The 21,555-nt window shown below is 43.3% G+C and overlaps 1 protein-coding gene across 23 annotated transcripts in view; it reads right to left on the bottom strand.

Annotated features, from left to right (window-relative positions):
* Window positions 1–21,555, bottom strand: part of mark3a (MAP/microtubule affinity-regulating kinase 3a) — a 40,961-nt gene that overhangs the window by 17,179 nt on the left and 2,227 nt on the right. For 13 of the 23 annotated variants that reach the window (XM_044046706.1, XM_044046701.1, XM_044046710.1 and 10 more), the window contains exons 2-12: window positions 18,952–19,134; window positions 18,140–18,193; window positions 11,744–11,792; window positions 9,813–9,878; window positions 8,116–8,186; window positions 7,296–7,352; window positions 6,083–6,319; window positions 5,713–5,853; window positions 3,668–3,767; window positions 1,466–1,578; window positions 181–331 (exon numbers count right to left, since the gene is read on the bottom strand). In XM_044046706.1, coding sequence (XP_043902641.1) covers window positions 181–331; window positions 1,466–1,578; window positions 3,668–3,767; window positions 5,713–5,853; window positions 6,083–6,319; window positions 7,296–7,352; window positions 8,116–8,186; window positions 9,813–9,878; window positions 11,744–11,792; window positions 18,140–18,193; window positions 18,952–19,134 — 1,222 coding nt within the window. Of the gene's footprint in view, window positions 1–180; window positions 332–1,465; window positions 1,579–3,667; window positions 3,768–5,712; window positions 5,854–6,082; window positions 6,320–7,295; window positions 7,353–8,115; window positions 8,187–9,812; window positions 9,879–11,743; window positions 11,793–18,139; window positions 18,194–18,951; window positions 19,135–20,241; window positions 20,401–21,555 lie in introns of those variants that run through there. The other 10 variants (XM_044046713.1, XM_044046717.1, XM_044046705.1 and 7 more) reach the window with 2 other exon arrangements.

Raw genomic sequence — 21,555 nt, forward strand, 5'->3', positions numbered from 1 at the left:
CATGTGACCAGTTTGATTTAAGAGCATTTAACAGCCTGACACAGGCTACCGTTTCTTTTACAAGGACAGTTTGAGCTCGAGTCAACTCCACAAAAACAAAAACAAAACAAGAGCAGCTCAGTAAAAATAAAAACGTGTCTGCGACGGGTTTGAAAGAGACACAACGACGTTTCCACTCGCCTTGTTCGCTGTAACGTCTCTGTTTGTGGTTGGACGACGACACGCTCCGCTGCACTTTGAGGTGAGAGGGCGACTGACCGTTGAGCTCGCTGTTGGGTCTGGGTTTGGCCAGAGAGAGGTTGCTGCTGGAGGCGGACTCGCTGGGTTCCAGCTGGAGGACAAACACACACACATACACACACACACACACTCTGAGTCAAAGAGGCAAAGACAAAAGGAGCGACCTTCAGATCGACTGAAGAAGAGAGGAGAGCTTGCTTGGTTCGAGAGCTTATACGACGACAGACGGCACCTCTGACTCATGCAAAAACACCATTTGGAAGTCGAATCTAATTAGCCGAATAACAGTCGAAAGATCAGTTCCTGAGACGGCTGCACTGTGATGAGCAGAGCTCTTCTCCTCCGACAACTATCAATGTCATATTTTGACACATTTTAAAATTCTAAATGACTAATTTCTTGCCTCAAATGATCTCAAAACTGCGAAAAACGGAACAAAAAAATGCCTTTAACGTCAACGTCAAAGTCGTGCGCGCTTATCGACTTAAAAGGCCTAAAAAGGTTTTCCCATCCCTAAAAACGTACGGCCAGTAACAGCTCTGTGTGTACAACGGATTCCAATTGTAAGCAAAACATTGAGAAAAACAACCTACTGTCTCTTTGAACTAAGGTCATAGTTAAACTAAACTAAGACAATTTGCCGAGTCATAGTATACATGATGAGAAAATCGTCAAATTACTGGCCATGTACGTATGAAAGGACATTTTGGTTTTGTGTGCAGAACAACAACAAGCCCGACTCCAGTCTGACTAAGCGTATACGTGCAGCAGTAATCGGACTATGAATAACACTATCGAGGTATGTTAGTCCGACTAAGACTTGCTCCATTTTAGTCGGACTAACGTACATATAAAGACAGACTTATCGTCTTAATCCAACTAAAATCTGACTTTTAACATTCAAGTAAACACAAGAGGAGGAAGAAGAGGTTACCAAAGCTACAATGCCCCAGAACCCTCTCAAAAACCTCTCAACTAAAGAAAAACAAGGGGCTGCAGCAGAGATAAGTTACCATACTTTATCTCTCATACATAATGTCTCATAGCTCATAGCTCATAAAGTGTCTGCTGTTGTCTCCTCTCTTCAGTGGATAGTTCTTCACTGCTGCACAGAGACGACAACACTTAACTTAAATGTTAATAAAGATAAAACAGCAGGTTTACAGTGGTTTGAAATGGGGATCACAGTAACCTGAAAATGTCGAGAAAACAATGATGTCCGTACCTCAGAAGCCTTCCTGCCCAGCAGCAGGTACGTGGCCGTGATCTCGTCGTACTTCATCTTGGCCAGAGACTCCTGGATCTTGTCCAGGTTGTAGCCCATTCCCACCATCACGTCTGCACACAAACACAACACGGAAACCGTCACGGTTAAACAGTTCACGGTCAAGTCTACAACATTTTAAATGGAAAGTCTCTTTAAATATTATATACATATTATTATAATAATAATAACAATAATAAGAAATTCATCAAGCGCAACATTCAACCAGTCATTTTTCTGATAATTTGACATCTTAATCAAAAATTTGCAGTGAATTAGAAAATTCATGGATAATGACAATAATAATATTTTAGCATTAAAAATGTAATTTCGGGTTAAAGAGCGTCTACATACTGGCATATTAACCATTACAGAAATGTAAAAAATTATTAGAATAATTATCAATGTCTCATACATTTGTAAAGCATTGTATCACTGATGTCAACAAATGTATTCTTGTTTTTTTTGGTTGTATTTATGTAAATGCACCCCTAATTTTTAGCCGTATGGGTTTCTGTAGGACGACGACAGACGCCATCTTAGAAGATCTTTATCTTGTCGATAAAAACACAAGAAAAGCAGAAAGTCTGAGTCACCAAAACAAGAAAAATGACTCAAACCATTAAATCACGTCTCAGTCTTCATTTTCCAGCGAATTAGCGGTCGTTTTGCCACGTGATCGACTCACTAATTATCACAGGAAACGTGAGGCAGGTGGCGACTTTAGTCAAGTGACTCAGACTCAGTGAGTTCATCGGCCTCCTGCCTCGTGTTCCTGCTCACCAATCACAAGTGGAAAGATGCTGATTGGAAAGTCTGAGTGAGAGCCTCATGAGAGTGAGACACTCACTGCTACAAATGCATTCTCTAGCGCCCTTACCCTAACCTAGACCCTTAACCTCATACTTAAAACCAGGTCTAAAACCGTGCTACCTCAAACCGTGCTGTTGTAACACAAACATTTTGTCACATTTTGGGGTCAATAAAGTACATCCATCTGTCTCTAAATCCATCTATTGGTGGAGACAAAAACAATTTGAATTGTGGTTCCCGCTCCACATGTAACACACACACACACACACTCTCCTCCCATGAATCTTTAAAAACTGTGTTTTTAAAGATTCTCCTCCTGCAGCTTCTCTCTGACTCACGATGACCCGGAACGTGCCTCTGTGGGATTGTCACGGGCTGAAATGAGATTAAATTAACAGCTCTTCCCTCTGCAGGTTCTTACAGGCCGAGTCCAACCATCTCACACCAGCGAGGAAGAGGAAGCATTCACACCGACAGACAGAGAGGTTAATGATATTTATTTTTTGGGTGACGTTTAAATCACCTGGTGATTTCTATTCATTTTAGTTGTAGGACAAGATTAAGAATGATGACGTTCGGATATCGTCATATTATAAAGGTTTTAAAGGCTGAATATTAGACATATTGTAGGCGTGTTTTCAGGTTACGGAATGACATGCGGAAAAACAACAAGCTTAAACGACGAAACGGACACACCTCGCCCATCATTTCTGAACAAAGGACGCAGAAGATATTGCAGATTAATTCTCAATATCGCTGCTGCGAACAAAACCTACATCACATGCAGTTAATCCAACAGTCCCAGCACTGGAAGCTGCTTTTGGTGAATTATTCAGGACGCAGGGATAGACCTCGCTCTCTCTCCTCCCTTCCCTTTTCTCCTCCCCCTCATACATCGTTATTTTCTCCCTTTCTTGGGTGATCGGGAGTTTTCTCCGACACGAGCATCGACGGCAAACCCCCCCCGGCTGCTGTTATGCAAGAACACGCACTTCCTTCCCCTCCCTCTTCTCTCTCCCTCCCCGCTCTGTTTACACAGCTCATGTTTATTCCTCCATCATCCTCACGTTTCATCTTTCCCTTTAAAAGCTCTTCAGCGCTGACGCCTCGCACGTCTCTCCCTCAGCGCCAAGTGACAAATCAGCCCCGATTGATTTTTATACGCCGTGATAAATGAAGAGCGGAGGACGTGTGCACTCTTGTGATTGCAGGGCGCCGCGTTTCGCTGGAAAACTCAAAGGAGTAAGCATGTTCCTGGGCTTTTAAAAAGGAAATAAAAAACCCTGCGGTGATGTGATGTGATGTTTGAGCTGCTGCTGCACCATCAGCAGCCTGACGAGCATCACTCACCTATTCTCTTCTGGTCCGTGATGTCCAGCTCCGGTTCAGTGTAAGGCTTCAGCTCGTCCTCGTCGAACCCCGTGTTGATCCATCGATCCCTCATGATTTGCTGCACACACAGATCACACAATAAAAGCCAATAAGTTCAAGTAAGATTATCTGTAAGACACAACATTTATACTGAGGGATTCCTCGTCATTATTATCACGTTCCACGTCAGCTGAGAATGGCGCAGCACCCCCGCGTGACCCTCAGGTGGACGAGTACCTCTGAGTACAGTCATTGTTGAATAACTGCCAGGTATAAGATAAGTGAACGTTATCTTGTGAAAATGGGGGCAGAAGAACTCACTCACTGAAGTTTTTTTATGACAATTCCACCAGTTTCTGAAAGCGAGGACGTTGCACTTCAAAGCCAAATTTCAAAATCTCTGATTCATTTATAACAAGGTTTTTTGTAAACATGTAGTAAATTGTAACTAAGAGTCCTGGAAAAAAAGAGGCAAAAAGGCACTTATTTACGGCCCTTTTGTGGACACTTTGAGGCTTGAGATATCAGTAGAAGTTGCTAAAAAGAGCGGCATCCAGGTATATTTACATATTCAATCTGCAAAAAAAGGAAACGCAACCAGACAATTTAGGGTCCTTCTTATTTTTCTATTTAATCTGACAAGAAAGGAAATGGATTGTCTTACTTGAAACATTTGGCTCCATTTAACGCAGAGGAAAGAGAAAGAAAGCATTCTCTCTCTGTACCCGGGAACATCTAATTTAATTCCTCTGGGTTTAAAGAGGTTAGTTAAGTATTAGTTCAGGTCACAGCCGCTTCTTTTCTGCGACTTTAAGCAAAAGTAGATAAAACTTTATTTCCGTTTGCCCTTTCGCTGTCGTGCAGCATTTTGTTATGTTGATTTTCAGACCTGATCAAACGCTCTCTCTCTCTCTCTCTCTCTCTCTGGTTACATCAGAACACGATCAGTGATAATTAGTTTGGCTCAGCTCCTCGTTAAAAAAAATAATCCCCAGAGCTGAAATCATCATCCAAACGATGTGTCATCTGAGGTCGACGCGCGGACAACCTCCGGGTCAGGCCGACGACATTTAGCTGAATTCACTTATGACGCGAATGCTTCACAGAATCGATTCTTGTGTGTATATATATATATATATATATATATATATACACACATATATACACACACACATACATATATATACATACATACATATGTATATATATACACATATACATACATACATATACACATATATATACACATACACACACATATATGTATGTCCTTTAGTCGCTTCTGTCGTGAAATGAACATAATATCTTGCGTAACCAATAAAAATAATAGGAAGCAGTTTCTTCGGCTGCTGTTTCAGTCGTTTTAAAGCCAATATCGGTCGTCTACAGAAATAAATGAGGATTTTTGTGCGACCGGTTGGAGAACATGTCATCGACAGCCAGCGGTACAACATTTTTGGAATAGATTTGATTCTTTTTGGAAGAGGCATTCAGTGGACGAGCCCCATTGTTGAAACACAACCTCCTTTACCAATTAATTTTGACCAGGAGTGGAAACATTTCAGAATAATCAGATTAAAAGGGAAAAAAGGGGGCTACCCTCAGTGTATCATCACGATACAACATCTACTCAGCTGGTTCATCTTAACAATGTCTCGGTGTTTCCTTCATGTTTGCTCGCTGTAGGTCGTCTTTTGTTACCACTTTACTATATTTGTTAATTTCAGCTCTTTTGTTTATTTATTTGTTTATTCAGTGACGCTTCTCCAGGAGAGAACAGAAAAGATAACAAAATACAAAAAGGCAGAAATGGTGATGTATTATTCATGGTGGTAACATCAGACAGAGAAGAGGATACTGTGGGCGTCAGAGGAGATGATGGAGGGAGGATGGATGGATGGATGATGGATGGAGGGGGGAGTTACACGACCAGAAGAGGGTGAGGTGGAGGGTAGATGGTTTTCTCCGATGGTGCAGACGTGCTGAGGAGGGGAAGAGTGCCAAGAACAAAGAGGTATATTTACATTTTCTGCGTCCTCCCTCACCTCGAGCGTGCCCCGCTTGGACGGGTTGAGCACCAGGAAGCGTTTGAGGAGGTTCTCGCAGTCTGTGGACATGTAGAAGGGGATGCGGTACTTTCCTCGGAGGACGCGCTCGCGCAGCTCCTGCAGAGAGCAGAGCGACCCCGCAGGACCGGAGGGGGGAGTTAGGAAGAGACAGGAGGTAACACTATTTAACAAAAACACGTCCAAAAATACATTCATGTGGAAGAGCTGCTAAAATCATGACTCATGAGACTCCTTTAGTCACAGTGAAAGGTTGTGATCGTTTATATTTCAGTCATGAAACTGCAGCTAAAAGCCAGGACAGAGAGGAACAAATGCTCACACAAACCTTGAGGTTCTGTCCGTCGAAGGGCAGCGAGCCGCTGACCAGCGTGTACAGTATGACCCCGAGACTCCAGACGTCCACCTCCGGCCCGTCGTACTTCTTCCCCTGGAAAAGCTCCGGCGCGGCGTATGGTGGGGAGCCGCAGAACGTGTCCAGCTTGTTGCCCATGGTGAACTCGTTGCTGAAGCCGAAATCGGCGATCTTGATGTTCATGTCGGCGTCGAGGAGCAGGTTCTCGGCCTGAAGGCACAAGCACACACACACAAATGTAACACTTGAGCTCATCTAAAGTCTTAATCTAGCCATCTTTTGTCCTCCAGGTTGTCTTCGGTCGAGTTTCACTCGTGGAACACGGCATATGTCAGAAGACGAATGATCTTTGATTTAATATTATTATACAGCACTTGGTGCAGATAAAAGTTAGATTGGATAAAAATAAATGATTCAAAACTTTGGACTTGAGACTAAAATGTTCTTCTGTCGAGCGAGAGAACCAGCGATCATGGTTTACGTGGCCGCCGATCGATCAGGAGTCGCTGCGCCGCTGCTTTGTGACGCATCACAGGAGCGGTGTTGGCTTCAAACGCCCCGTAGTTATAAACTGCACACGGAGGGAGCAGGAAGAGAAATCTCCTCTCACGTCGTCTCCCTCTGCGTGGATCATTTACAGCAGCGGATGCACGAGCGACTCCCACTCGGGGCATCGGTATTTATACCTGGACGAGCGCGGAGCGCGTTCACCGCTGTGCAGCGGAGGAGGTCCGCTCACACGTGAGCAGTGGAGACTCGCGCTGACTGTGGTGTCATTTCAAAAAGGGCAGAGCCGCGGAGCAGCCTCGTTAGCAGCAGGTTTCTTTGTTTTGTTTAATCAGGCGACGTCAGCGCCGCACGCCGCCCCGTGACCTTCCTGTCCGAGATGAGTCAGAGGGAAGAAATTAGCCTCACACGGCGGCGGCGGCGCTCTGCTCGTCTACACTCGCGACAAACGTAATCAAGAGGGTTTTAATTATAGTCGAGTGATTCATGCAGTACACCACCTGGAGTATGAAGCTACTGCAGCCTGGAAGTGAAACTTAAAAGATGCAGAAAACAGTGATTCATTCTCCTTTTTCCATTCGAGTTAATGGGTCACTGAGCACTAATAAAAGTGCTATATAAACATCTATTATCATGATAATAGAATTTCACTTGCTGAGAGTTGCTTCACTGAACTCACCTTGAGGTCTCTGTGAACAATGTGCTTCTGGTGACAGTACTGCACCGCCGACACGATCTGCGAGACAAGACAAGCGGAGTTTAGCTGCACGTTCACAGGCGGTGATAGAGGAAGTGGTGGCGGAGGAGGAGGAGGAGGAGGAGATGTGGTCGACGGCGACCGGAAAGACAGACGAGCGCACATGAGGAGGTGAAGATATTCAGGAGGAAGACAGAAGTGGTTTCCCCTGTGAAGAGGCTCAGCTGAAGGTTCATCCACATCACCCGCACCAGACCTTTTATATATGATATGATTAATAAGATCACGATATCTGGCCAAGTGAAGTTTAATCACAACATGAAGAAAGTCATTAAGTCTATGTATTGAACGTGGATGGAGCATCTCTTAATTTGTGGAATAAAATAAAATAAATCGTGGAAGTGCCTACCATTTTAAATCACCTTTTAAACATCCACCTCTTCTCCTACTGTTACTGTTATACTTTTATGTTTTTATTCATTTATGTTGCTGTGCCTTTAACGCTAGTATGAAAAGTTCTATATGAATAAAGTCTGATTGATTAATGAATGAACTGGACATCAGAGTAACTGAATAACTCCACACCTGAGGCCTCAAACTCCAGCCAAACTTGAAGCTGATTAAAACTTAAATCACTCATTTAGAAGTGCTTAGTGGTTCGGACGTCTCTTATGTGCTGTGACGTCTCCGCTTGTGTCTCAGGTCTCAGGACCGAGGACATGTCTGTCTGTGTCTGAAGCAGAGCCCGGAGCAGAGGTGTGAAACCAGAACACTGCAGGGGAAGTAAAGAAAAGCTGGGTACCTGTCTAAATTTAGCCCTGGCCTCTTTTTCCTTCATTCTTCCATGTGCAACCAGGTAGTCGAACACCTCTCCTGCAAAAGAACCAAGACAGGGAGAGGGAGGGAGGGAGGGAGGGAGGGAGGGAGAGAGGGGATTAGACGCAGCAGTGAGAGAAGAACAAAAAGGTGGAGAGAAACTTACAGTGAGTCTGTGAGTCTCTCACTCTCACTCACACACACAGTTAAAAATAACTTTGTGATGAATTTTTAAACGCAGCTGGTCTGCACTGACACCCATGTGTATGGTTCCAGGGTGTTTCTTCTCCAAACTGAGACGCGAGTGCCACTGCTTCCTCTGCATTTAACCTCTCCTGGAGGCACAAAGCCGCTGCTCTAGAGAAGTGGTTCTCAAACTTTTTACACCAGGAACCACCTGAGCTCTCGCACGGCGCTTTTCCACTAACCAAATCACGACCACGTTCAGTGGTAATTCATGGTATCTGAAGTACTGAACGACTCTGAACAAATCCACTGATTCTAATGATTCAGTTACACCCAAAACAACTGCTCTACAAGTCACGAGTTACCGCGTAGAAAACAGCCGTGCGGTGGTGACTCCGCCCACGTTGAGGAGGAGCTATAGAGAAATGGAAAACAATACTAAACCGCGTAGAGTCGAGCCGGGCCGTAAATGTATAGTAGAAAAGCGGCATTAGTAAGTGGGCTCTGGACTTGAAAGCATCGCTGCAGCTCAGAAAGCTTCAGCCAAAACGTGACCACGCTTGGTGTTCACGTGTGCTCTTTACTTTAAGGGGCGGGCGCGTGTGCATGTGTGCGTGTGTGCGCTCAAGCAAACACAACAACACGCAGTGAGACCTGCCACCGAAGCGCCTTCCCCCGCTTTCCCACAATCCTCCCAAACCCTCCCCACTCTCTCAGCGCTGACCTGTGGAGGCGGCCGGTGTGGAGTGAGTGAGCGTTGCTCTACTTCACAGCTCTGGTAAAAAAGCAAAAATCCACGGCCGCGCTGCTCTGACTCAACCGCTAAAGACTCGCCGGGCCTGCTATTGTGATGTCTGCGGTGTGTGTGTGTGTGTGTGTGTGTGTGTGTGTGCACGTGCTGAACAGGAGCGTGAGATAATTTGGCAGAAATGACTACATTTTTAGTTTTAGCCAATTAATAGTGTATAGATTATTTGTGTTTTGTAATTTCTTTAAAAAATAAAACACGGCAGGACCCAGATCTGTCCCGTTTCTGATCCCGCGCTTTGTTCCTCTCTGGGGTTAAAAGTGGAGTCTGAACACAACATGCCCCACACGTCCAAGATCTTTAAATTATTAACGTGCATTAATCACATTTTGATGTTGATAAATTAAACATGGACCTTCAGAGAGCAGCACAGAGTGCAGACACTTTCTCTACAGCGGCTGTTGTTTTACAGTCAGATTTGTGTAGAAATAAAGCGTGTATTTACACAGATAATGGCTAATTCTGTTTGCTCTGTGCTTATTTATCGCTTTGTTAATGTTCATTTTTTTGTTGGTGTTGTATCCAGTTCTGACAATGTCATGCACTTTCCCCGGTGATGACGTCCCAAGCCAAACTCGTGTCTCTAATCTTCACGAGCGCAATAAACATTTCCATCATGATTCACATATTTTCCCCCCAGAATGGCGCCGCACTATTGTGAGCCAACAAAAACATGACTTGCGTCTCACCTCCGCTGGCATATTCCATCACCAGGTAGAGCGTCCTCTCCGTCTCAATCACCTCGAAAAGCTTAACTGTGAGAGAGAGAGAGACAAACAAAAGGATTCAGACGGATGCTGTAAAGCAGGGGCCTCAAACTCAAAATGACCTTGGGGCCAGTGAACTTGTAGGCTTGTCAGGACGGGGGCCGGGCACTGGTCAAAGTAAAAACAGTTTGGACATTGGACAATTATATCCTGATAATCCATCATGATACTGCACATTTAAAACATCCAGGATGTCATTGCTCGCCCTTTCAAAGTAAAAGTCTTTGTTTTGATACATCGTACACAAAAAAGAACACATTTATCAAAAAACAGACTTATTTCTAACAACATGTAGACGAGATTATATACAATTAAATGTTGAATTTTACACAAACAATGTAATGAATGTCACCTAATGTTTCCAAACGTACGCCCAGCGGAGTCACATGGAGCGCCGCGTGTGTGTGTGTGTGTGTGGATCGTGACATATTCAATATTTACTGTACAGTCTAAAAGCTGGGTTATTTTTTTTTAAACTGCAGCAGCAGCAGCAGCATGTACAGCTCAGAGACTTTAAATAAATAAATAAATATACACATAAAAAAGAGCGTGTGATGAAGGGCTGAGAGCTGCACTGCTAAATATAGAGAAGGTGGGAAGGAAGACAAAGAGAGTGCGTGTGTGTGTGTGTGTGTGTGTGTGTGCGCAGACTGAGAGCTTAACATCGCCCCGGATAATTATCGTCACTGTTCTGCAGAGGAAATCAAATCAGTCAGTCACACTTTGTTTGTTTGACTGCTGTATTTGTACATTTCTTCAAACCAAGGTGAGAAGTCGGCCTGAAACCATTACTCCATACATCGATTATTAATCAGTTAGTAAATTGATTGTTTCTCTGGTTTTTCAGCTTCTTAAAAGTGAATGTTTTCCAGTTTCTTTGCTCCATATTACAAATAAATCATTAAAACGGAATGAAATCTGATAGGATTTGATTTTTCGATCTCACACAAGTTACGTGACGCGCGCGAGACACATTTTGAGTCACAGAGACACGACGTCGACGCCGAGCTACAACATCGCTTTCACCGAAAAGAGAAACTGGAGAAACGGCACACTGAGCTCTACGCACAGTCGTCAGTGTGAGACCGTAATATTCCGACTTTCTGTAAATCAAATGAAATGTTGGTGCTGAGCTCTGAGCAGCAGCTGGAGGATTTTGTGACACTGCTGCTGCTCGTTGCTGCAGTGGTTTGTTGGCATTTCCTCTCATGACAAAGTTCCAGGCAGCGTGTCCTCGTGTTTACTGATCGAAACCCGCTTCCTTTTCTAATCCAAAAAAACACACAAAAACGGGTCGGCATAATCCCTGATCGCGGAGTCTCATCCAGTTTGTCCACAGAGGGTTCTTGAGTCCACACTGCGCTGTTTTTATTCTTCATTTTAATTTCTCTAAAATGTTAAAAGAGTGTTTCTGTGTGAATATTTTCTTGGTTTCTTAATAATAATAATAAAAAAAATCATAAAACAAAGAAATCCTTCAAACTGAGTCATTCTTGGTTTGTGTGATTTGAGAACATCATTATTTCCAGGTTTGGTGAACGCCGATCGACATTTCCTGACATTTCATGGACCAAACCATCACTCCATCGCTCACCTGACTGTGCAGCAACAGAGAGGTCAAAGGTCAAAGCCCCACAGGTCAAGTGTCTAGTGTCCAGTGTGTAAAATCAAGGGTGAAACTATTGTTGTCTTTCATTAACCAAGCAAATAACAATAATGTTCATAATTAATAACCTGTCAGTTTCAGTGCCTTTAAATCGACATGACGCGCTCATTCACGCGCGTCGACTCGAGACCGATCCCAGTAACCAGAGATCAGACTTCTAACATGTGTGTGAGTGAGATCCACTTACCTATATTTGGATGATTCAAGATCTTCATTATTCTAACTTCTCTGAAGAGCTGAAATTACACAGAGAGAGAAAACAGATTATTCATTTGTATGCAGTTTTTTTTTTTCCCCCTACCACAGACGACTTTAACCCGGTGCTGGGAAGCTGATGTGAATCTGGTCCTGAGGTTCTACCGTAATGACAAGCGCATGTGTGCAAAAGCTCCATTTCTCCACTTTCACATCGTCTTCTACCGCTTTTATCGTCCACGTGACGGTCACAGGTATGACCAAGGCTTTTGGTCTGTCCTTCGTACACCTCAAAGTGCATGAAATCAAAAAAGCTGCGCAACATGAGCATTCACTTTGAAAATAAGGGAAACATGTCGTCACATACGACCCACAAACATTTCACAGTGACTTTAACTCAATACAAAAGAACCATTGATGCTATCAAACCTGTCAGACTCAAACACTGATCCTTAAAAACAACAGGCAACCAAATGTGACCGTGTTGTCACCGCGGCAACGGGAATCCTCGACACGCCGGAGGTTTACGCGAGGGTCGAGAAGTAAAATTCATTATTTGAACAAACTGAATTTTTTTGGGTTTTACGCCAATTTATCCTCATGAATCACAGTATATATATATAAAGCTGCTGGTGAATATACTGGATATTTTTGTGATAAATACACAATATTTTCATCCATTATCAGTTGCTGCATTGTTGTGTTAGTTTGACGCACAGTAAATAATAATATTATCAATGATATAGAGTAGTGATAAGGGAAGGAGGGAAATAAAAACGACGCGAGGCGAGCGCCAGGAAACTAAATTATGGCGACAGATTCAAACCCACAGCAACTGAAATCCACTGATCCACCGGGCGGCCCCGTCAGAGTCTGCTCGCCTGGTGTTTGCCCGAGAGGCAAACAGATGGTGACGGACAGCGGGTGATGTTTTCATTTCATCTGTTATGATGCAGCATGAACACAACTTTAACACCGCTCTGTTTCCGGGGTTGTTTTTTTTTTCCCGTGCGCCACCGTGACCCCGGTGAACTCTGGGCCACGTCTGTCCTTGTGCAACACACGCGGCGTGTCCACAGTCTGTCTGTGTGTGTGTGTGTGTTTGCACGAGTGCAGTGATACATGAGACACGCGGGCACGCTCTCCGTGAAAACACGGCTGCCAGCAGGGCACACACAAGCAAAACAAAGATTTTAGTCACTAAACAAAAGAGTCGACTGACTAAATCCACACGAGCTGTAAGTCTGTGATACCTTAAGAATACGTTTGGCTCGGTTACCTCGCAGTTTGACGGCCTTTGTGTAAACCACACCAAAGCCCGTAGAGAAAATCAGCCATTTCAACATCACAGCACACAGGGGTCGCTGATCCACCGCCGCCTCCCTCTCTAAGCTCAGACGTGTGTGTTTTCCCAACTTTAATGTTTGAAATACTCGATTGTGCCCGACCTCAGTGACACAAAGTTAGCAAACAAGGCCGCAGAAGGCCAGCAGCTTGTGTCGCATTGGGCTAAAAATGCAGATTTTCTCTATGGACTTTGGTGTGGGAGAGTGAAGAGTCAGAACAGGTTGTTATAGGAAGAGATAAAATAGCAAACGCATTCTTAAGACATGATAGAGTTAAGAAAAGGCTAAAATCTGTTTATATACTTGATGTTTTCACTGATGCTGCTTTAGTAAGCAGCCGCTACCGACTGTTAGCTGATGTAGAGGTAATAAATCTAATTTAATTCCCTTTTTAGAAACGACTCGAGGTTAAATCATGGTGTCTGGCCACCGAGGCCTTCCTACAGGACAAGGTCAACAAGGGCTGGACGCCACGGTCACAAGCGGAGCCGGGACGAGGTCCGGACCCTGAGGTCTCCTCGCCTGTGATCCTGATTTGCCCCGTACAGAGGGATGAATCACAGCCAAAGAGACGTCAGCTGAGCAACGACGAGACCAGTCATTCAGGACTGGTTACTTTTAAATGAAAATCAGAATAATTTACGTAAAAAAAGAAAAATGCAATCACAACTGCACTTGATTTGGCACAGAATGAGCTGTCCCGCATGGCAGAGACGCAGTAGCATGGGAATACTTTGTCAGGTATGTTGTGCAGTAAACAGAATTAAGGGGCACGACGACGATTCACCACATAACACGAGCATTAGCCGCGGGACGTAAAGCTGCCGCTGATCCACAGCGATGCACAGCTGTCCCCGCTTTAGAACGCACAAAGCTATCGTGGTCGGCGTTTTCATGAGTCCAGGTCGGAGTGTGAAAACTCTCCCTGTTTTTGCTTTGACGCGAACTCAATTACAAACGCCGCGAGGCTTGTAAACAGAAAACCCACGGGCTCAACTTTAGATCAGCGACTTGATGTTTTCCACTTCATCTCAACGTTAGAGATTTGGAGGGCGAGCCTCTGCACCGTCAGCAAAGCCAGAGCGACGTCTGGACTTTTGATTTTTGATTTTCCCCCTCCGGCCGATGCTGAACAGTTATTGTTCTGATCCGGACGAACCTGAGGGAGTAAACGGCCGTGGTTCCAACACTTTTAAAGGAAAACGGTCTGAGCCACGTGAGATTTATGGGATTTGTGATTCCACCGCTGCACGTGTGAAGCAAAACTTCACCAACTAATTTTTCTCTAGTTTTCTGGCCTTTTAGCAAAAAATGTTTGAGTCATAAGAGAGATCGCGCACTTTCCCTAAAAGCTCCCATTGACGCGTTTTATTTGCCAAATTTCAAGACCGTAGACAAACCTCTTCCTCAATGAATGAGTTACACACATATTTGCAGCATTATTTGTTGATTTAGTGATTGTGCCGTCCGATAATTGGCATTTGTTTTAAGCATTTTTGATTTTGATGGATTAGCTTCAGACGAAGTGATGAGAGTCTCACTTAAACTGTGGCAACGATTCCTACAATAAAGTCAATAAAGAAAAACGACCTGAAACTGATTTCTTGATCATCAAATGAATAATGGATTCATATTTGCAGCTTTGCTGTTGTCTTTTAGTCGTTGTTTTCAGGAAGAGGGAACAAATACGGCTGCAACTAGCGACTATCTTCATAAATCGATGAATCAAGTACTTTTTTTTTTCACTCCGGAAAATGTTAAAAAGCGTTGTTTCCAAAACCTGGAATTCTGATGTTATCAAAAGTCTTGAAACCACAATGATTCAATTTTAATTATTTACTGTTGTGTGGAGCTAAGAACGCATGAAATATTCACATTTTCACAAGCTGCTGCAGAAAAACGTGAAAATAGCTGCCGATTAAGTTATTAAGTGTAAAATTTATGGTTGTAGAGGCGACTTCCTGTCGTCTTCACCGTTTTGCTTCCACTTAACTTTACGAGAGACGAGACGCCGCCTGCGGCGACATGTGACGTTAACGGTCAAAGTCGGACACCGAGGCCGATGCGTCTCTTTATTGTGAAACGTGGCGTAACCTGGGGAAACACCCGTGTTGTCACAGGTTCATTACCTGTGCGGGGAAATTTCCCAAGGACCATAAACGATGTCAGGGAGTTTAGTAAGCGCTCTAAAAACCACTTAGTGGGAAATAAATAGACAGTGTTTACATTTAATCAAGTCCTCCAGGTGCCGCACTCCCCTCTCTGACCTTTGACCTGGACGACGGCGGAAATGCCTGGAAGCCTCAGAAACACGGTGGGAGGAAGAGACTGGGAGCATAGAGCGAGTGACAGATGTGAACGACGTCGACGATTAGAAACTAGACACCGACTCAATCTGCACCCATTTCTAGGCTTAATGCTAAGCTAATTCACTTTTGGCATCAACTCTACTTAGACTGAATTAACATGTGGTATTGATTGATTTTTTTTTTCCCCTGTCTTCTTCATCTAACTCGGGCATGAACGCAAAGAAGTGCATTTTCCAAAAATAGTCACACGCCGACTCTAACAGGGACACAAGGCGCGGTGGCACAATTAAGCGTCGCGGTCTTAAAATAAAGCCGTTTTAAAGCCGCTACCTCCAGCTGACGAGCGGAGAACTGGGTCTAGACACCTTCCGATGTTGGCTGGAGTTGATTATTTTCTCTCGTTTGGTCCATAAAACGTGAGAATATGTTGGAAAATCTTTGATACGCTTTTACTAAACCTGGAGACGATCTGGACAATGTCTACAGTGACTCTTGCGTCCATTTGCGCGACAACATCCACACAATCCCCAAGAATATCTGGTCTTTCGTGCAAATGTGAAATCAGCTGCAGCCACAAATCTAATCCATGTCAGGATTTCCTTCATCTCCACCTCACTAAAGCGAAAAGAAATGCTAATTCAGTCTATGAATAGAAACACGTGACAGGAAAGCAGACATTTGATGAGTAAATCATAAAAAAAAAGGGGTCAGTGTGCGTGGTTTCTTTTGGTCAAGTGTGCTCCAGTTGCTTAAAATAACCATCAAAAGGAAAGTGTATTCTTGGTGAAACAGCAGGAGAAATAACCCAGACTTTTTCCCCCTTCACTAAGACAAAGCAGGAACCTAAAAACAACAAGAGCTGTCGCGCTTTTGTGTTTTCTGTGAACGCCGCTGCCATGACTCAGTGTTTTTTTGTCCGTGTCACAGTCGACGCCAAAGGGCCGCGGCCTCTGAGATACAAAAGCCAGAATCAATGGAGCTCTGGAAAAACTGATGGAAAACCACTAGACGACCGCTGAGAGGGAGAGAGGGAGCGAGGGGTGGCAGGGGCCGGCCGAACATCAACACCCAACATCACTACATCACCACCACCACCACCACCACCACCAGCGGCAGCAGCAGCAGCAGCAGCAGCAGCAGCAGCCAAAGCCAAACTCAGTCCCCTCTTATCTCTCCGATGAGCCGAAAAAGCCTCCGGAGCTGCAGCAGCCGAGTCGATATCAGGCCCCGACTTCCCTGAAATGACTTCCAGGCCGAGACACGGAGCCAACATGTACAGCGGCACAGATCAAAACAACCACACACACACACACACACACACACACACATCTGCCTTGCTAATGAGCGTCAACATGGGAAGAAAAGAGTAAACGACTCATTCTCGACCCTGACTTCAAACTGTACAGTGAAACTGGGCAGCAGACACGGCTCTCACTCTCCCGCCCTCTCTCCTGTGACATTAGCATTTTAAAAGCAAACCCGCTTCCTGGTTTGGTTGAATTAACAGGAAAAAACAAAAGTGTCACTCCCTGTTGAACGTGTGTGTGTGTGTGTGTGTGTGTGTGCTTCTCATGACTGTAACTCCTGGACCGTTCGTGATATCTGGGAAAATTCAAAAACTATGCACTGGCGATCTGTCACCTGCCATGTCAGGCCCTCATGTTGGGGGTGAAAGCGGTAGAACATGGATGGATGGATACCAGAAAGCAGAGAAATAGAGCTTTAATTGTGCCTCCATATACTTGTCATTACGGTAGAACCTCAGGACTTCAGCAGAACTTCCACTTCAATACTCTAACTCCTAAAAATGGTTGAATAACTGCCAGGAATAACAGTATATGGAATTAGATTTGTGTCACTTTAAGAATTGAGCAAACACAAAGCAAAATTCATAGACTGCAAATAAATGTCGATATAAATCATTCGAAAATATTGTATTTTATTAGTTTGAAAATACAGTTTTTGTTTTTGCGATGATCGGAGATTGTTTATTTTCTCCGACTCTTGTTCTCTGCCCTCATCAAACGTTAGAGACTCAGTTATTTTGTCGGATGTCGACGGGGAGAACTTGCTCCAAAACTCAGTAGCCAATCAGCAGGTAGCTTCCTAAGCCCCGCCCATGTGTGGGAGCGCAAACAATATCCTGATCGTTCTAAACACAATATTTTTGAATGATTCAATCAATATTTTATTTGCAATTTGTGTATTTTTGTTCATTTTTGTTTGCTCAATTCATAAAGTTGTTGTTTTCTTGAAAATGTTGACACAAATAATAATAAATGGTATTATTGTATAGTAAAATAAGGACATTGAGTTTGTGTTGAATGCTAACAGATGTTAAGAGGAACACCATCATTAACCACTGCTTTGTCCTCGGGGCAAATCTTAACCTTAAAAGACTTTTTTAAAATAGCAAAAAACAAACAAACAAACAAACAAACTATGATTTGTCCTTTTTTTTTGTTTCTCCACTAAATTGGCCAAAGAGAAATGACTCAACACAACCCAAACAAACTGAATCGTCTCCACCACTGCAAAAAAATTAATTCACACACCAGGAAGCTTCGCAGAGAACGGCATCACACGCCATCCCAGCATGCACTGCTTCCCATTTACACAATTAATACTCAATCTGTTGTGCGTCATAAATTAGTAAACAAATTCTGCCACAGCATGAGAGTTTGAGTGAACCGAGAGAGAGAGAGAAAGAGAGAGAGAGGAGGGGTAAATTACCTTCTGAAGGCTGTTTGGGTTCAGCTGCGTCTTGTCTATTATCTTAATTGCCACCTGTAAAAAGAGGGAAAAAAACTACATTGAAACGGAGATAAATGTCTCTTAACGGCAGAGGAGAAGCATGAAGTTAAGATACAACATCGAATATGTCTTTTTCTGAGAGGGAAAAACACTGAGATTTCAAGACTGCGACGCAATTGAAGTGTTTCAAATGAGGCAGAGGAGAGGAAACTGTTGTGTTAACCGTTGTAATGCTACGTATGGTTTTATAAAAAAAAAAAAGAATCGTACCACTTTGTACAGGAAACAGTAAAAAACAACAATTAAAACAGCCTTAAATGATATGGGACCAAAAAATGTCCAGAAATGTTCTCAGTTGTCTTGTTTTTGTCCATAAAAGTTGTATCCGTATTAAATGATTACTGATCTCTGTTAGTAACATAATTATAACATAAACAAACTTTATTTATTCTCTCATCAGCCTCCTCTACCTCCCACACACAGATTAGATTAAGATAAAGCAAGTATTATAATTATTATTATTATTATTATTATTATTATTATTATATGCATCAGAATTCCTTAACTGCTCTCCTAGTTCCCCACCAAGTACGCACCACAGTTTGAGAACCATAGCATGAGACCTTTAAGGTGTGGAGAGGACATTCCACGTGCATTGAGAGTATATACACATTACATAAGCCATCACCACGAAACACACGTTGAACCGGATTTTCCCGTTGCACATATTTAACGTCTCCCAGGAGCAGGAAGTCGGCCGAGGCCGTGACTCAGTGGCTCGTGCGACTCACCTCTCTGCCGGTGAGGATGTGTCGGGCCAGTTTGACTTTGGCGAAGTTGCCCTTGCCGATGGTTTTGAGCAGCCGGTAGTTGCCGACGTGCGGCTGCTGCGGCTCCTCCGAGCTGCGCGTCCGCACGCCGGTGCGGCTCGAGCGCGTGCTGATCTCCTGACGCCCATTACCGTGAGACGTGTGCTGTGGAGGGAGAGAGAGGAAAGACGCGTTATTTTCCAGAGAATGATGCTCTGAAATGTCTTGTTTTACTGGTCAGTTCGTTGTACGGAGCAAAGACAGCAGAAAATATTCACATTTAAGAAGCTGAAAAATCAGACAAACCGATGAATCGATGGTCAAATTAGCTTATGGTTAAATTAGCCGTTCGTGAACGAGACAGAACAATTAAAAATCAGATTCATCCGACGATTGTTTTCTCAAATAACCATAAAATGTCCTAAAATGTTTGTACACAGACCAAACTTTGTTATATGGAGCAAAGAAACGGCAAAATAGATATTTAAGAAGCTGAAAAGTCAGAGAAACTTGTTTCAATAGTCCCATTAATCGATAAATACACAAATAACAAGCACCTGTGTGCAGACCTAACTCTTAAAGAGATAAATAAAAGTTGTGTTCTTGTGTTGAACAGTGTTGATTTGATGGGATTGATCGGCTGCTCCACCCGTGTGTCATTAGCGGCGGCGGCGCCCCTCCCGTCCACACCCGACGCGACCCCCATTCACGCCCGACGACAGCGAAAGTGTCGACTTTCATGCAAAACACAAGCTACAAAAGACACACACAAACAAATCCAAATCTTAACATCATTCATTCTGGAATATACCGAGCAGACACCACTGCTGATACCAGACGCCACCAGAAGATAACGTTACCGTCACGTGAAACAAGGTCACAACAAACCCAGTCAACACTGCAGACATTAGACATAAACAGAAGGATATTTTAAGATATTAAAAAGGACTCATTTATGACCACAAAACCCCAATAAGGCCATTTTACAGTGAGCTCAGCAGCGCAGACACACTTTTTTAAAGGAGTATTTTCGGGCGATAGCAGCAGAGATAAAAATATCACCAACTAGGATAAGGTCACTGTTGAATACCAAAGACACACTGCAAAATAAAGTCCATGTGGAAATGCATCCGTGCCACAGAGGGAAAAGAAAAAGGACAAAAACAAAAACCACGACATTTACATTTGCGCGTCCGCGAGGTAATAAGAAAAGAAAAGGAAAAGAATCAAATCTGGTCGGATCCTTTTCCGTCCGAGCAGCTGGTTACTCACAAAGCTGCGGTGTCTCCTGGCTGCCTGTGAGCCCGTCATGTTTCAACTGCAAAAACACTCTGACCCGCCGCGCTGGTGATGCCCATACAGATTCACACCACAACACGATTTTCCCCCCAACTCAAGAAGCCCCGGCCGGCAACCACAGACAGACAGACAGACAGACAGACACAGTGAGAGAGACACACACACAGAGAGAGACAGAGGGGGAGGAGGAGGAAAGAGGGCTGCACTGATCCCAGTCAGGAAGAGCAAAACCTGATTCCAGACACCATCCTTTCAAAATAAGGGCGTTAACCAGCTGTCGTGCTGCAACAACTGATTATTTTCAATATAAGGACGAGAAGTTACAGAGGCGGGAAGTTCCCGGAACATATCCATGGAAACTTTAGTTTGGGAATTTTGGAAATATTCCAAATTAGAAACAGCCCACAGTTCAGACATAAAACAAAAATATTATTTTGGCATTTAGAGCAGACATCAGATGTAAGATGTATGCATATATGTTGTACCGAATGTGAATATCTGAATAAAAAATTGAATACATTTTTTTTTTGACAAGAAAATGACAAGAAAATATTCACAAAAAAAGAAACTTAACGTTTTTGTTTCCTTCACTTAGAAATCGCAATGATATATCGCCGTATGATTGTCTCGCAATACATTGACCATCGCAGAATGACTGTATCACGATATTATTGGTATCGTGGACCATGGACATTTGAGAAATATCATCACCATCATTTTCAGGTTTTTAAGATATAATACCCGATGTATTGTAGCATAAAAACCTGAAAATGACGATGATGTTTCTCAAATGTCTCGTTTTTTTACACAAAACAAAATGATTCACTTCCACTGATTTATTCATAATATGGAGCAAAGAAAGCAGAAAACATTCACATTAAAGAAGCTGCTGAAAAATTAGAAAAAACTCCATTATTAAAATAGTTGGCAATAAATTGTTGCAGCCTTATTAGATTTAAACCAATAACCAATACTGATGTGTAACAATATATCATTTTTCCCTGTGTCCAACTGCAGAGGCAATTTAGTCTCTTCAGTTGAGAAATTACCATTTTATTTTGAAAACTCAATGTCGCACAAAAGTCAACATAGACTCTTCTTCATTGTGCAAAATAAGTAAACGCCTGCATAGAAGTCAAGCAGCTTTTTCAACGACTGATTTAACCATTCGAAAAAACAAATCGAGGGATCTTTACACGTTTGTCATTATCCCATAATGCATTTAAAATCGGCCGCTACATGTATCTACTGAAACGATATCAGTCTGATACAGTCACCATTGAAACT

The sequence above is a fragment of the Solea senegalensis genome, linkage group LG16, assembly GCF_019176455.1.
Source record: "Solea senegalensis isolate Sse05_10M linkage group LG16, IFAPA_SoseM_1, whole genome shotgun sequence".
In the NCBI taxonomy this organism is placed as follows: Eukaryota; Metazoa; Chordata; class Actinopteri; order Pleuronectiformes; family Soleidae; genus Solea; species Solea senegalensis.